This window comes from Nicotiana sylvestris, chromosome 1 (genome assembly GCF_000393655.2).
Source record: "Nicotiana sylvestris chromosome 1, ASM39365v2, whole genome shotgun sequence".
Taxonomy (NCBI): Eukaryota; Viridiplantae; Streptophyta; class Magnoliopsida; order Solanales; family Solanaceae; genus Nicotiana; species Nicotiana sylvestris.
In genome coordinates this window covers 90833696-90850031 of record NC_091057.1, presented here as the reverse complement: position 1 = coordinate 90850031, position 16336 = coordinate 90833696, and the positions used below count along the sequence as shown (strand labels likewise).

Here is a 16336-nt window from a genome sequence, read left to right as displayed (position 1 = left end):
CAACTACTTCATTTGATTCAGGTAAATAAGGCGGAGTTACTTCATGAATTATTCCATTCTTTTCACAAAAATCATTTAAAGATAAATATTCTCCACTTCTATCAGATCTAATTCTCTTGATTTTTCTACTAAGTTGATTTTCAACCTCAGTTTTATAAGAAATAAAAGCGTCATATTTATTTCTAGGCAAATACAACTTAGTATATCTAGAAAAATCATCAATAAAAGTCACATAATATCTTTTACCACCTCTAGTCATAGTCTGTTTTAAGTCGCCTAAATCAGTATGAATCAAGGATAATAGTTTAGCTTCTCTATTTACAGAAAAATAAGTCTTTCTAGTACTTTTAGCTTCAGCACATATTTCACACTTGTTAATATTATTTGAGTCTAAATCAGATATTAATCCTAGCGACTGCATTTTGTTTATATACGCGACATTAACATGTCCTAATCTAGCATGCCACAAAGAAATTGACTCAACTATATAAGCAGAAGAAGATGCATTTTTATTGCTAGTATCGAAAATATTAAGCACAAATAAACCATGGTTACAATATTCATTGCCCTCAAAAATATCATTTTTGGTCAATATGACCTCATTATTTTTAAATGAAACCTTCACTCCAACTTTTCCTAATAACCCCACAGAAACCAAACTGGTTTGGATATTATGAACATGCAATACATCACTCAGTTGTCACAATCCAATTTAGGATCGTGATCGACGCTTCAGAGCAAGTGCTCCCAAATAAGCCTTATCGGTATTTTATAGAAAAACGGACAGAGTTTTCCCAATTTTTGAACTATTCAAAAATTTTCCTGTCTCATGAACAAGTAACACCCAACCAATATTCACCTAAATCAATCAAAAACTTCATCAACTAACCACAAACAATTCTCCACCACTATTAATCAACTATTTGCAGCACAATAATATTAAATCCATCTCTAAAATATGATAAGAAAGTATAATACTAGTCACATGTCTAAATAATGAACCAATACTCACGATACTAATGAAAATGACCAACGGAGCGACTCTAAGAGTTTTACAGAAAATGCCTGTAACAAATAAATAAAAAATTTGCCCACGTGAATAAATGTGGGGCTCACCAAGAACTATCAAATTGTGCGCTCTAACTAACGAGATCCTGCTTGCGTCAACTGATGTCTCTGGAAAAAAAATAGCAAGAAGTGAGTCGCTAGCTCACTGAGTAATAACACTTACCCACAACCATTTTTAATTAGGGACAAGTCAGAAAATATGCTAGTATATCAAACATAAAATATCATAAGAATGCCCTTTTAAAAACAATAAACAATTTTCAGTCTCATCATGTTTTTCATGTAATATAATTCAATTGATAATTCAGTAATAAACTTGATGAACACTGTGTCATATCAAATCTTTGTGTTTGGGAGGTTTACAAGAAAAGATCATGTAATCTATATTACTGTGTGGGCCCCTTCATAAAAGAAGTCAAATATAACTGTAGGTCCTTACTCGAGGGAAAACTATAACTGTATACTAGTTATACCTTCACACTAGCGAGGGGTGTAACTGTAATCGGTAATCTGTAAATACAAGGTGCACCAGGTCTTACGAACCCGCTGTTAGCTACGAGATCCTTCAAAGTCTCCTCCCATTTATACTCTTTCTTGTAAATAGTAAATACTCGTACAAAAGCATTTTCAAAATAATAAAGGGCATATCATTCCTTATCAAATCTTGTAATTTTATTTCGGTAATAGTAATCATGTCTCAAGTAACAGTAAAACATGTCTAGTAACAATTAATACTTCAAATAACTGCAACATCTCAAGTAACGGTAAAACATATCTAGTAACGGTGAAAATATTTAGATTAATCGGTAAACATCTCAAGTAAACTGTTCGGTATTATATCAAGTAAAGGACTTGTCTCACATGCAATTTCAAAGCATCGGTAATACATTTATTTTGAAAATCATATATAAACCATGCAGGTTATGAAAACACAAATTATGGTAAGATTACTACTCACAGTACTCGTATCGAAATACCAAACGCGTCACCTCGAGCACTTCGTTCGATTTCTTCCACTACCTATATTATTACATAACCAATAGACAAATCAACATTTTGAACTACCTGTAAAGCCGAATCAATCCTGTGAAGACAAGGGTATTGTTCTTATATTTGGACTAATAGTATTATATGTAGAGGACCCAAAAGAAACTGATTTGTTAGACCAAAATAGCTAACAATACCCTTGTCTTCACTTGGTGTTTCACAAGCATTCATAATTTCTACACCAAAGTGCTTGCTAATGGACTTATAGAATCTTCATTCATCCAATAGAAAATTCATAACCGTGTTATCTTGAAAATACCTTAAATTCCTTTTTCCTTGTTTCTACCCTTAGTAAAATAATAATTAGTAATAGGATAAGTATTGGGTCAAGGAAGAGAATCTCAAAGAAATTTACCAAGGAAATAGATATTTCATATTACCTTCGTTCTTCTACACAGAAGGTAACTCAAGAATGACCTTGTGGATTTCTCAAATCTACAGTCACTTTAATTGGCTTCCAGTTGTGAGAAGCTAACAGCTTCTATGTTTGCTCTTCGTCTGCCTCACCTATCTCTCTCAAAAAAAAATTCTTTCCTCATGGTGTTAGTTTGCGTCGAAGATATGTGCTTCGTTCCCAATCCCTAATTTTTCGATCATTGTGTTTGTAGAGAATATAATGTCTCTAAATCTCTTGTTGGTTGGGTTACGATTCCTTTATCTTAAGTGTCGTTTCTTTTTTTTTTTTCTTTTAATTTGCTCATGACTAATATGCCCTCAATTAGTCAGGGGTATCTTTTATCACCTCTAGTCATAGTCTGCTTTAAGTCGCCTATGAATCAAGGATAATAGTTTAGTTTCTCTATATACAGAAAAGCAAATCTTTCTAGTACTTTTAGCTTCAACACATATTTCACACTTGTTAATATTATTTGAGTCTAAATCAGATATTAATCCTAGCGACTGCATTTTTTTATATACGCGACTTTAACATGTCCTAATCTAGAATGCCACAAAGAAATTGACTCAACCATATAAGCAGAAGAAGATGCATTTTTATTGCTAGTATCGAAAATATTAAGCACAAATAAACCATGGTTACAATATTCATTGCCCGTAAAAATATCATTTTTGGTCAATACGACCTCATTATTTTCAAATGAAACCTTCACTCTAACTTTTTCTAATAACCCCACAAAAACCATATTGGTTTGGATATTATGAACATGCAATACATCACTCAATGCTAGAGTTTTACCAGGTGTGAGTTTGAGAAGAATTTTTCCTTTCCTAAGAACACGAGTTGTTCTTGAGTCACCAAGATAAATAGTTTCTTCTCCTTCCTCAACTTGTGTGTAAGATAAAAATTCATTTTTGTTTGCACAAATGTGCTTAATAGCACCAGAGTCTATCACCCAATCTCTCACAGTGGCCACATTATTTATTTGGAAAATGACCACAACAACTATATTATCCGCTTTAGTCAAATTTAATTTTAACTTAGTGAGATTATCATTTATCCCAACTCTTCTCTTGCATTGAGGTGCATTTTTGTTGAAGGTTTTAATTTTAGCATTGGATATATAACCATGTCTATTTACATACATGTGTTTTGACATTAGTGTATGCCAAAGTTGCGGATGCAATAATGTATTTGCAACACCATGGATATCTGGTGAGACATCTAGAACAATAGCAGCAGAGACAATACCAAAATTGGTAGCAACATCAAAAAAATTCGTAGTAGTATTACTTGCCATAGTTTCTTAGATTGTGGGAAAATGACACCGAAAAATAACGATAATAATACTGCAATAATATTATTTGTAAGCGAAAACACACGGATTTGCTTGAGTCGTGCTAGGCACTATCCTAAAAAACTATTTCAGCAATGTGAAATGTTTTCTCAGAATTAACAAGCCTATCTCTATTTATTTATAGGATACATGAATCAACAAAATATTAATATAAAACTTTCTAATATAAAAGTATTTTTTGTCAAAGTGGATTTCTAGAGAAATTATTTTATGAATGTAGTAGTTTGTATTTGGTCAATTAATTTAAAAAATACCTTTTTTAGTATTAGAATATTTTTTGTCAAATCTATCCAAAAAGTAATTTTCAGTGTTAAATTATGAATAGAAACATATAAAAATTCAATTTACATGTTGTATAAATAAATGATTTACATTTTTTGAGTGATGTGCCACTTTATTATTCTAAAGATCGCGTGCAAGAAATAGGAGAAGAGACGCCGTAGAAAAAATGAAGCGAATACAGTTATATTTATATTCTTAGTAAAATTTCTATTGTCTTGAAAATTTTTTTTTTTTTGCTTTTACTTCCAAATATAACCTACAAAACATATGCTTCCTCATCATAATAGAAAAATTATATTTGCTACTATTCAAAATCACTTATTTAATCCTAGAATTTTGTCCACTTACATCAACTCTTTAAAATAAATGTTCTTTTAATAAGCGTTTTTAATTTCCCTGCCAAACAATGTACAATTAGCGGGTAATTATGGTTAATCTAATAACATAAGGATCAAAAGCAAAATAAGCTAGTAATACAGGGACTAAAGATACTATTCGCCCTACTATGAAACAACGGAAGAGGGAAAAGTGAGTTGAAGTAAAGAGATAGAAGAAGGTTTAGCAGAAAAGGAACGGAAGATTCACAGAAATGACCCCGCAAAGGACTGGTCTTAGCTGAATATTCTAACAATAATCAATCATTAACTTTTATTTTTCACCGCCAGATAAGAATTTTAAACTTAAAAAAATTGAAAAATTATGTCCATCAAGTTAAAAGATGAAATATTTTTCTAAGATGAGTTAAAACGAAACATTCCGCCAAAATCAGGCCCTTTGGGGGACACGCCCAAACTTTTGAAGGAAACTTTCTTCGTTCAAAAGTTTGCTTGTGTCTTTTGAATGTTTGACACAAGCAAAGCTTGGTGGTAAACTACTCCCTCCGATCCATAATAAGGGACTAATTTAATTTTTTTATTTTAATCTAAAATAAGTATCTATTTATATAATCAATAAAAAATTTAATTTATTTTTTCAACATTACTCTTATGTACGTATCCCTAAAAATTCATTTACTCCTCACATTTGAAAAGAGAAGTAATTGTTACTATAACTATGCTGCAATATTTAATTAATGGTAATTTAGTTAAACTAATTATTTTTATCTAGAATTTAGTATTTTTTTAATGAATATACCAAAAGCAAATTGATTATTTATTATGGACCGGAGAGTATCCAAAACTGAGAATTTGATCATTGAAAAGCCATATTTTTCGTCGGTTGTCCCGAAGGAGCATTAAAAAGTCATAATGGAATGCTACTCTGGCGGCTAGCCCGCAGCCTAAAAAACACATTGGTTTTGCATTATTCACCAATTTTTTTAAATATCAGACGATTTGTTTGGCTGAAAAAAGGAAATTGAACAAGAATTAGTAAAATTGGTTTTTGTAAATGCAATTTTTTCCTTACAAATTCCTTTTTTTTTTGCTAGAGATTAATTTTGATCCAAACTTAATATTTGTCCTAAGACATTTATTTGACATATATAAATTATTAAGTTAGAACTCAATAATTTCAAAGAACTAGAATCTAAAACCTATAAATTTAAAATTCTGGCTTTGTATTTGCTTCTCGATCAACTAAGTATTCTTAAATAAGCTGCTTGATATATAAAATTCCAATGACAAAATTTGTACACTCAAAAAGAATCTAATTGTTGCTTAAATTCAAGCTTCCATTTTATTGCGTTACTATTACCTTTATACGCTTTAATTTTGATTTTAAGATAATACTAAAATGATAGTTCTCTTCAGCTTAGTATTATTTGCCTTTTCACGCCTTCAATATTTGAAGTCAAAGCCTACCTCGGTTGAATATTATTTTCTCTTCCTTTTTTAGCAAACAAAATAAAAATAAAGAACCTTTCGCCAACCATACAGCACTCCACTTTTCTAGCAGCAGAGTTCTTTTTCCATCCACTTCCCACCTTGGGATCTATTTCCTCTCTCTATTTCTCCCTAGGTAAAAGGTAACCCTCCCTTTTCTTAATCTTCATTTCCAGAATCTGTTATTCAATGATTTTGATGATTTTATCAGTGATTTAATCTGCTTTCACGATCTTATTTGAATTCATTGGTGATTAATTTTCGACCTTTGGCTGATTTTTATGGAACAATTCCTCTTCTATGTCCTCGTTTTGGAAATGCAAGTGTGTGTCGAATTTTCACGCGATATTTTTTGAAAATTGGCGATTTTGTTTCGTTTTACTCTTTTTTTTTGGGTGATAAATAATTAGGAATTGTGGTCATAATATGACTTTTTTATAGCACTAATTAAACTTTATTTGCAGTTAATTTGTTGATTTTTGCGAGCCATGGTGTTCTATCGCGGCGTTTCTCTGCTGTCAAAGCTGCGTTCTCGAGCGGTAAGTTCAGTTAATGATTTTAATTTACCTTTTTAATTCCTTTTGCTGAAGTGCGTATATTCCTGACTTAACATCCAATTAATTATTGAATTATAGGTCCAACAGACAAATCTTAGCAACTCTGTGCGCTGGCTTCAAGTCCAAACCTCTTCTGGTCTTGTAAGTTCTAACGTCTCTCTGTCAATATATGCATCTCCTTGTATACACATATTTCTCCGTGATTAATAAGCTTGTGGATCAACCAATCATTTGCCTGCACTTCAATCCGTGGCTAGCTGGCATCGGCTATATAAAAGTTCTCATAATTAAATAAAACATAACCAATCATTGTTGTGTTGGGGCATCTTCATATCCAAAAGACATTATTAGTTGACATTTGTATGAATATATGATGTACATACTTGGAATTGAGGACATTGAGAGGGAACCAGAGAAAATTAAGTAGAATACTTATCACTTGTAATAAGAGATGGTGGGAGAATGGTTTGGGAAAAACTGAGATTGCCATTTTAGGTGATGCCTTATGGTAAATATTGAGCTGTCTATTGCAGGTGCATCATCTTTCATTTCCTTTTCCTTTCTGTTCTTGATGTTAAATTACGTACACAATGTATTTTAAGAATTAGTGTCATAATATCTGAGGAAATATATCGATCATTTAATCTGAGGAAATATATCATAAGTTAACTAACTGCTTTTTCCCTTTTGTTTTAAAATTTCTGGATTTTGATGACCATTACCTCAGGATGAGAAGCTGGTTTGAGTTTGTGATAGTGTTTTTAAATTTATTTCCCTCCTTTCCATTTAAGCACATGGGCTTCTAGCTTATATAACATCCTTTATGGAAATAGAGATTTTGCAATGAAGACACTGCAGAAACACTATGAAGGCGTTAGGATCTGATATATTGTGAACAAATTGACTACCAAGATAATGAAATTACTGGTTCTTCTTAGTGTTTGGAGTGAATGGCCTGCTTGGGTCAAGTTAGTCTGCCACTTGAGTAGTTGTGTAAGCAAATTAATTTAGAAGTTGCATTTGATGTAATAAGCTAAATTATATGTTTGGCCAACTACTTTTCTTCGAACTCTTGAAGGCGACGGCTCATGAGTGGTTATAAATTGTAATGTAGTTATAGGCCCTCCAAGTGTAGCAATTTTTTTGTCTCGGAACTTTGGAAGTCACCTGATATTATTGTTGCAAATTGACTAGTCCACTAAAGCTTATATCTCTATGTGCATTACTGTTACTATATATTGTGCTATCAGATTGCTAGTATTTATTGTTATGCCACAGAGGAGAAATAGACGAGAAGGAGAGTCATTAGTGTTTAAAACCTGGGCTAATAGCCATTGTATGGTTGATTGCTTACCTTCTTTCTTTCCGACTTTGATTTGTAATGTCCAGTAAATTTCCGCCTGAACCTCTGCTGCCATTGTTTGCTATTTTGTCTTTCCACGCTAGAGGACAAATTAATGAGGCAGAAGAGTATATAAATTCTATCTAATTAGAAGTACTGTGGTGAACTTGAAATGATAAATGCAAAATGTTTTACCCTTCATCTTTTAATTACTTCTTCTCGCACTTGGTTCTTAATGTCTGCATAATGGTCATATTAATAAATTTATTTGACATAGGATCTGCGTTCTGAGCTGCAAGAATTGATTCCAGAACAACAGGTATATCTAGATTCATTTTCTTTTAGTTACCTTTGATTGCAGAGTTTAAGTTTCATATATACTGAGGCACTATTTACTTCACATTTTCTTTATGAAATTAATTTATTGGTTATGTTTTTTCTCAATTATACGGGACAATGTTTTCTCTATAACATGGTTCTTTCTCCCTTTGACCAATGAAAATTACTTTACATAGAGAAAAAGAAGAGGTCATGTTTGTATGCACTAACAGGGGCTTTCATAAAGTTGTGAGGTCTATCATGTGATATATGTATATGATATATCCATGTTTATGATTTCCTGATTCTCTAATTCTTGTAATTATGTTCGTTTTCATTACAGGATCGCCTAAAGAAGCTCAAGTCAGAGCATGGAAAGGTTCAATTGGGAAACATCACAGTTGATATGGTAAATAGCTGTTTAAGTTAATTATAAGTTTGGAATAAAATGAATGATATAAGTCTGAATTGACATTTGTTGTTCAATTTGATAGGTTCTTGGTGGAATGAGAGGAATGACAGGATTACTGTGGGAAACCTCATTACTTGACCCCGATGAGGTTACATTCTACCTAATATTTATCCGATGGTGAATGCAAGTAAATCGCAAAAACATATTGATTTCGGTTGATTGCTTCTGCCCCACTCATTACCTTTGCTCTATTCTCTCAGGGAATTCGCTTTCGGGGCTTGTCTATACCTGAATGCCAAAAGGTATTACCTGCAGCAAAGCCTGGGGGAGAGCCCTTGCCTGAAGGTCTTCTCTGGCTTCTTTTAACAGGAAAGGTGAGCTCTTAAGTGCTTAATTTATCATATCACCAGTGGAATTTGAAATAGAATTCACTATAATTGCTTCAATATGGCTATTATTGTCACTGAGTTCGAGTATGAATTAGTAAGGGCAGTTCAAAGATTCTCTGTTGAAGGGCTCTTAAGCCCTGGGTTTGGATTAGATGCCCTTTTTCTGCAGGTAGTTAGATTTCTTTTCTCATTTATACCAATCCGGACCTTCTCTAAGCATAGGATACTGCAAGTAGTGTGCACAACTGAATGTGATTCGTCCTAGAGAAATTGTTATTGGTGGCCTTGAGGTGGTTATAAATGCTTGGATTTTCTATAAAAATGCTTAGATTTCAAGACTATAATTATTTCTTTTTCTTACTCTTGTGAAGGTGCCATCAAAAGAGCAAGTGGATTCATTGTCTCAGGAATTGCGAAGTCGTGCTACTGTCCCCGGTACTTTAGCTTGTCTATTGTATTTTTCCTGTTCATCCCTTTATTGAATGCTGTTGCTGTTAGTTTGTGAGCTTCTACGATAGAGTTATAAATCCTTAAATTTGAACCTTTTTATTATCAATCAGTTGCATAATATTCATTCATCAGCACCACTTGATGTTTTTGTTTTTCTGAAGTTGTATCAGTAACTTTATTGCTGCAGATCATGTATACAAAACTATTGATGCCTTACCAGTCACAGCTCATCCAATGACTCAGTTTGCTACTGGAGTCATGGCTCTTCAGGTGAAATTTGAACCATTTTATTCTCTTTGTTTCCGCTTTCAGTAATTTCCTAATTATCATGTATGCACGTAGATCCTTTGATTTGAGTCTGACGTTGCTGATACCAATTATTTCGTTGCTTGTCCGTAATTTGGTGATATCATGCATGTGCACTGATCCTGATTTAATTTGAGCTTGACGTTGTTGATCTTCAGAACAGACTATTTGGGTGCTTCTCAGCCAAATACTGTGATATAGGGAGTGTGAAGTTGGTTAACCTCCTCTTCAAATATTTGGAAGAAAAACTTTAACTTGATGCCTGCGCCGATTGGTTCTGTGAACTTGGAATCCGTAAAGACTCTTCATCTGTTCTTAGGTTCTCGCTAACTTGTCGTGTAATCAAGGACAGCTTGTCCTTTCTTCCTTTGGTATTCTTCCACCTGTGAAGAGCGAAGAATTTATCTTTTTTCTACTTTATGTTTAGTGTATCAAAGATATGTAGCATCATGAAGCAGCTCTGAGTCGTGGAAATTCGTATTCTACTGTTCTTATTGTTTGTGGATCTTTGAATACCTTGGAATTAAAAGATGAAAGAAGGAACCTCATCTGTGATTAACTCGTGAAAGTGGTGGTTTCGTTTGTTGCAGTCTTATTAGGAGATTTCAACCCTCATTTCTGTTCTCTCTGCAGGTTCAAAGTGAATTTCAAAAGGCATATGAGAAAGGGATTCACAAATCAAAGTGAGCCTCGTCAAAGCCATCTCTTGAAGCTGATTATTCGTTTTCCATGAAAACACTAACACTATTGTATCTTTAGGTTATGGGAACCGACATATGAGGATTCCATGAGTTTGATTGCTCAAGTTCCACTTGTTGCTGCTTATGTTTATCGCAGGTCAGATTATTGTATGGCAACCAGTTTTCATTTTTCTATTCTCTTTTGTCCCTCATTTGTGTTGCACTTAGAAGGAGATGACTTTCTAATCTGTTTTCTCTCAGCTTAATAGCTCTTGGTTCTGAGGTTTTAATGTTTACACGAAAAGTTAGCCCGTGAAATTATGTGCAAACTGACCCTTTGTTTACACTGTGAAGGATGTACAAGAACGGCAACACTATACCTAAGGATGACTCACTGGATTATGGTGCAAATTTTGCTCACATGCTTGGTTTCAGTAGCTCTGACATGCATGAGCTTATGAGGCTCTATGTCACGATACACAGGTTAATTTGATATCTGGATTATGATAACTACTTTATGATGCTTGCATAAGAGTATTTAAAGTCTATCCTGGGAATCAGGATTTCTGGTTGCGTCTATGTCTATGTATCAGTTGGCACTGATTTCATTTGTGTTGCAGTGATCATGAAGGTGGTAACGTCAGTGCTCACACAGGTCACTTGGTGCGTACTTCATTCCGTGTTTATGGACAAACTAACTGTTTACTAGTGGTTTAAGTCTTGATATGGGATTTTTTGTCAAATGGGATTATACATATACAATATGTTAAGCCTCGTTACGAAGCAATGAAGTTTCATAAGTCAGCATTCTTTTTATCAACTTTTTCAGTAGCACTAATTGCACTTAAATTCAGGTTGCTAGTGCTTTGTCAGACCCTTACCTCTCCTTCGCTGCTGCTTTGAATGGTTTAGCTGGACCACTTCATGGTTTAGCCAATCAGGTGCTTTGTCTGCTTTATAACTGTTGTTTCTTTCAATACTGCTGTGAATGCACACTAGGTTTTTCTCTGGCTGAAATTTGCTATGGCTATTGCCATACGCGTATCTAATAATTATCCCCATTGCTCAACAAAATGAAGTGGGGTGTGGTTTAACAACAGCAACTACTACTACTACTACTACGCCTCAGTTCCAAACAAAGTTGGGGCAGCGATATGAATCCTCACTTCTTTCTTTAAGCTCAAACTCATATCATCATCATTGCCAAAATAGAATAATAGTAGTGAAAATACAACAACAACAACAACAACGACCCAGTGTAATCCCACAAGTGGGGTCTGGGGAGGGTAATATGTACGCAGACCTTACCCCTACCCCGAAGGGTAGAGAGACTGTTTCCAGGAGACCCTCGGCTCAAAAAAGCAATAGGAGATGATATATTAGTACCATAAAAATATGTGATAAAAATAACCACAATATACAAGAGACATGAAATATGAAATACAGCATACGTAATACGAAATACGAAATACGAAATACAAAATACGAAATACGAAATAGATGGCTGGTATAGTACAACTAGAAGGTAGAAGGTAGAAGGTAAAGCCCTGCATCAATAGACGACCAATGACATAGTAGTGAAAATAAGTTTTATATATACATATATATATATATTATAGTAATAATAATTAGAAAAATAGTAATATTTAAAGCTTATTCCTAACTAGTAAGTGGTGTGTGGTTTAAGATGGAAAAATATGACGTTAAATTCCAATGAGGAGGAAAACAAAGATTCTAGTTACTAGATGAACAAGCTCTTTTCTCTAACTGATATTCTTCATAACTGGCATGCAATGGTTGGAGCTACACTGTATGTCTCAATTTATATTTTTCAAACTATAATATTAACAGAAAAGCCAAAATAGACTCTATAATTGATGGACTGGTCTCTGGTTATCTGGCCAGCTGTTCAGTAAATTTCTTCACTCCAAATAAATTCCAACTGTTCATCATATTGTCCCATATTTAATAAGTATGCTTTATTATCCCCTCCCATTTAAAGACTGTTTTTTAACTATGTTACTCAATCACTTAAAATTTCACTATCTCCAGATGGTATGCCTTTTTGTCTAGTTCTATTAAATTCAGAGAATTCCAGTAAGCAGCGGTTTGCTTAGCTATGTTTTTATAGTGTGTGTGATTTATTTTACCTGCATTCTGCATCTGTTGGATGATTACAATCTTGACCCAGCTGCCACTTTCTGCTTTGCCATCAGGAAGTTTTGCTATGGATCAAATCTGTTGTAGAGGAGTGTGGGGAGAACATTTCCAAAGAGCAGTTGAAAGACTACGTCTGGAAAACATTGAAAAGTGGCAAGGTAGTATATGAACCTCTGCATAATACTACTATAGACTGAGCTAGTTTTATTTTTCAACTCACTGATTGGAGCTCACCTTAGATCAAAAGTTTGACTGCCTTCACATGTTATTGAGGTTCAAAAAAGTTAATTCTCCCTTCAGCATATTTTTTTATGTCATACAGTATTCAAAAATAAATGTTTATCATATTCTATTTTTCTCATTGACTGCTCTTCTAATCATGGTTACTGAACTTTACTTTTCAAACGAGATTTGGTAGTTGGCCTTGTCCCAAACAAAACTTTCCTTTTAGCTTTGATTCATCGGATCTTTAATGTGTTGAGCTTTCAAAAGGTGTTCTCTCTCTCTCTCTCTCTCTATATATATATATATATATATATATTATATATATATATACACACACACACACACAGAGGTATGTGGGTGTGGGGGGGGGGTGCGCTCTCTCTCTCTTTCTCCCTTGTTTTATTGAAAGGGTTGGGATGTTGGTTAGGTAGATGACGGCAAACTTTATAGTCCTGAACTCATATTGTTGAGTTTGACATGCTCTATCATTCTCAAATTGCAGGTTGTCCCTGGTTTCGGACATGGAGTTCTGCGCAAGACTGATCCAAGATACACATGCCAGAGAGAGTTCGCTTTGAAGCATTTGCCTGAAGATCCATTGTTTCAACTGGTTAGTACTTAGAAACCTGAAGCTGTAAATTAATGAATTGCTCTTCAATTCAATGTGTTTGATCTTCCCATTGTGTTCTTTTGGCTTTCATTCTTGCAGGTTGCAAAACTCTACGAAGTTGTTCCTCCAATTCTTACAGAACTTGGCAAAGTAAATCTTTCATCTACATTGTTACTGAAATTGCTTCAGCCTTTAATTGTAGTTTAGCATGATTGGTTGTACACTGCTTTTTCTTTGTTTTTTTTTTGGTTCGGGGAAGGAAGAGCATTCAAGTTTTGATAATAACCCAAAAGCACCAGTAAGGTGATTGACGTAAAATTTTGGAAGAACTTAAATATGGACTAATATTTTGGAGGAATTTAAATATTTAGGTTGTTAGGTAATGATAACTTCTTTCGCGTGTCTGAAAATGGGATTGAGTGAGGTAGCAGTATCTTTATCCATTGTATGTAAGAATTTCCCTTTATCTCACTAGTCATTGTTTCACTCAGAAGCTTTGTATCTTTTATCAGATTTTTCCTCTGCCTTCCTGTTTCATATGAAACTTCAATAAAATCACGTAATCAGATTTGTCATTTCATGTGTCTTAACCATAGGCAGAATGCTTTTGTTTATTGACTGGATTCTTTTGCAGGTTAAAAACCCTTGGCCAAATGTTGATGCCCACAGTGGTGTGTTGTTGAACTATTATGGTTTAACTGAAGCAAGGTATTACAGATTCATATTGCTCACATAATTGAGTGGTTGTAAATGGCTCTGGATACTGATGTCTTATTCCTTTCATTTTTTGTACAGATATTATACGGTCCTCTTTGGTGTATCAAGAGCTCTTGGCATTTGCTCTCAGGTACTTTCTACGGCAGTTACTTTTTTTTTTTTGGGGTGCCTTCTCTAGTCCTCCGTTGACTTCCCTTGAAATTTTACTGATACTTCTTTTTGATCTTTACAGCTAATTTGGGACCGAGCTCTTGGATTGCCACTAGAGAGGCCAAAGAGTGTCACAATGGAGTGGCTTGAGAACCATTGCAAGAAAGCATGATTTGTTTGAAATCTCTGCGAGCATAAAAGCACAATGTAAAATCTTTATGAATAATTGCTTGAGAAAGCAGTTTTTTCTTGGAGCCAAGGTAGGTCGCATTAGGAGTGTTCATCGATTGGCTTAGTACGGTTTTGAAAGATTTTGGTTGTGTATTTTCAGTTTCGGTTTTAAAAATGTTATACCAATACCTTATCGATATAAATTCAATATGATTCGATTTTTTACTTTTGTTTGATTTTTGCGATTCCATAACTTTGGTATTACTCTTTCCCAATTGTGGTTCTTTTGTCAAAATTATAGACCAGGTATTTAATCAAGACTAGTCTTAGGGTATGCGTTTTGCAAATGTTTCCTATATCAATAAATATACCTTCTTAAAATATTAAAATAAGCAACATTAAACAAAGTGAATGAAATACAAAATAAAAAATGAGTTCCTAAAATTGATAGAATGTTAATTTCACTTTAGCTAGTTCAACAAAAGAAGAAATTATGCATTATAAAAGATCTTAAAATTATGTGAAATATTTTATAAAAATTGCTATTATTTTTGTATCTAATATCGAAAATAAAAAGGTAATACAAAAATACTTACCACAATTCATTAAAGATTCGGCAACTAACACAAATTTCGAAATATAATCTCTTGGTTTTCTTTAGATTGGGGAATGACATGTTTGCCTTATGGCTCTTAAAAAATGGTACACGTGGCTAAAGTCTAAGAACAATTAATATTAAATTAATATTTTACAACAAATAACTAAAACATTAAAAAAGTATAGGGAGTTCAATTTATTAGGAATGTTTACAAACAAAAAAAAGGAAAATAATTAATGACATCTCATATAGTGTTAAGAAACTAAACTCAAAGTAACAATATAGAACAAGAAAAACAAGCTAAGAAACATAGAGAGAAAGATATGAGAGATTCTTATTTCTTCCACGTATTTAAGTGTGTACAATGTGATGCCCAAACCCTCTATTTATAGGATGATATCTAGGTAATACAAAGGGATGCCATGAACATGGTATTAATTATTGATCATGGTAATATTGGAGTTACAACCATAATGGTAAGAATTAATGAGAGATTAATAGAGAACAGTAGTGGGCGTTACTCCCTTAGGAGTTATTGACATCCACCTTAATCAAGTGTTTCATAACATATAAAATATAATTTGTCTTCTACTGTTTCATTTTTATTGTTTCAAGCTTATATTTTACTGATTTGACTTTTAATATTACACAATAACTAATTTTACTCTATTTATTATTCTTTCACCGTTAATGCACTTCTTATGGAATAAATATATGTATTCTATGAGCTTTTCCAAAATACTTTTAATTATATGTTAATTTTGGGGGGAAAATGAATTGCATCCTTTTGTTACTTAGCTAATTCAATTATTTAATTATATATTTTAAACATTAAAACAATATTTTTTTTATTTAAAGCTGTTAATATTTAGCTATAATTATAATTTGGGATAATTTCGAAAACTTCCCTCCAAGATTCTCTTTATAACACAAATTTCTACTGCAGTTTGAGAATTACGCTTACCTCTCTTATTTTTATTTTTTATAAAAAAACACAATTCACATGATAAAATCTAATATCATCTATGTAGTGTTCCAAATTGCCCTCAAAGGTCTTCCATATTAAATATAATAATTTAGTAACACAAAATTCTTTATATGACTAAAAATAAAAGTATTTGTATTTAAAAAATGATTAAACTGGGATTACAACCCTTTCATCTCATGCTCGAAATCTAACATGTTCCATGATTCATCTTGCATATTTATTTATCTAAGCTGAATATTGATCTTTAGAAATGAGATAAATTAATCTTCTTTTTATTTGATTATTCATT

General features: G+C 33.1%; 1 protein-coding gene and 1 long non-coding RNA gene across 4 annotated transcripts; one reads left to right on the top strand and one right to left on the bottom strand.

Moving 5' to 3' along the window:
- Window positions 1–937: 937 nt before the first annotated feature.
- LOC104240549 (uncharacterized) lies at window positions 938–2727 on the bottom strand. Its single transcript, XR_714450.2, has 3 exons — window positions 2496–2727; window positions 2027–2088; window positions 938–1176 (listed from the first exon to the last, which is right to left on the bottom strand). It is a non-coding gene; the product is annotated as an uncharacterized lncRNA (long non-coding RNA).
- A 3197-nt stretch (window positions 2728–5924) lies between these two features.
- Window positions 5925–14697, top strand: LOC104240548 (citrate synthase, mitochondrial). 3 transcript variants are annotated; one of them, XM_009795409.2, is made up of 20 exons: window positions 5925–6117; window positions 6439–6513; window positions 6610–6672; window positions 8151–8192; window positions 8535–8600; window positions 8686–8751; window positions 8864–8977; window positions 9364–9427; window positions 9630–9712; window positions 10382–10431; window positions 10508–10585; window positions 10783–10911; window positions 11049–11091; window positions 11283–11369; window positions 12645–12746; window positions 13316–13423; window positions 13523–13573; window positions 14058–14131; window positions 14219–14270; window positions 14373–14697. In XM_009795409.2, exons 2-20 carry the CDS (start codon window positions 6463–6465, stop codon window positions 14460–14462), a joined length of 1413 nt encoding a protein of 470 aa, XP_009793711.1. In that variant the 5' UTR covers window positions 5925–6117; window positions 6439–6462; the 3' UTR covers window positions 14463–14697. The 3 variants fall into 3 exon arrangements, with proteins under 3 accessions (XP_009793711.1, XP_009793713.1, XP_070019159.1); XM_009795411.2 differs by having other exon boundaries at window positions 6015–6110; XM_070163058.1 differs by lacking the exon at window positions 5925–6117 and adding an exon at window positions 6136–6224.
- The last annotated feature ends 1639 nt before the right edge of the window (window positions 14698–16336 follow it).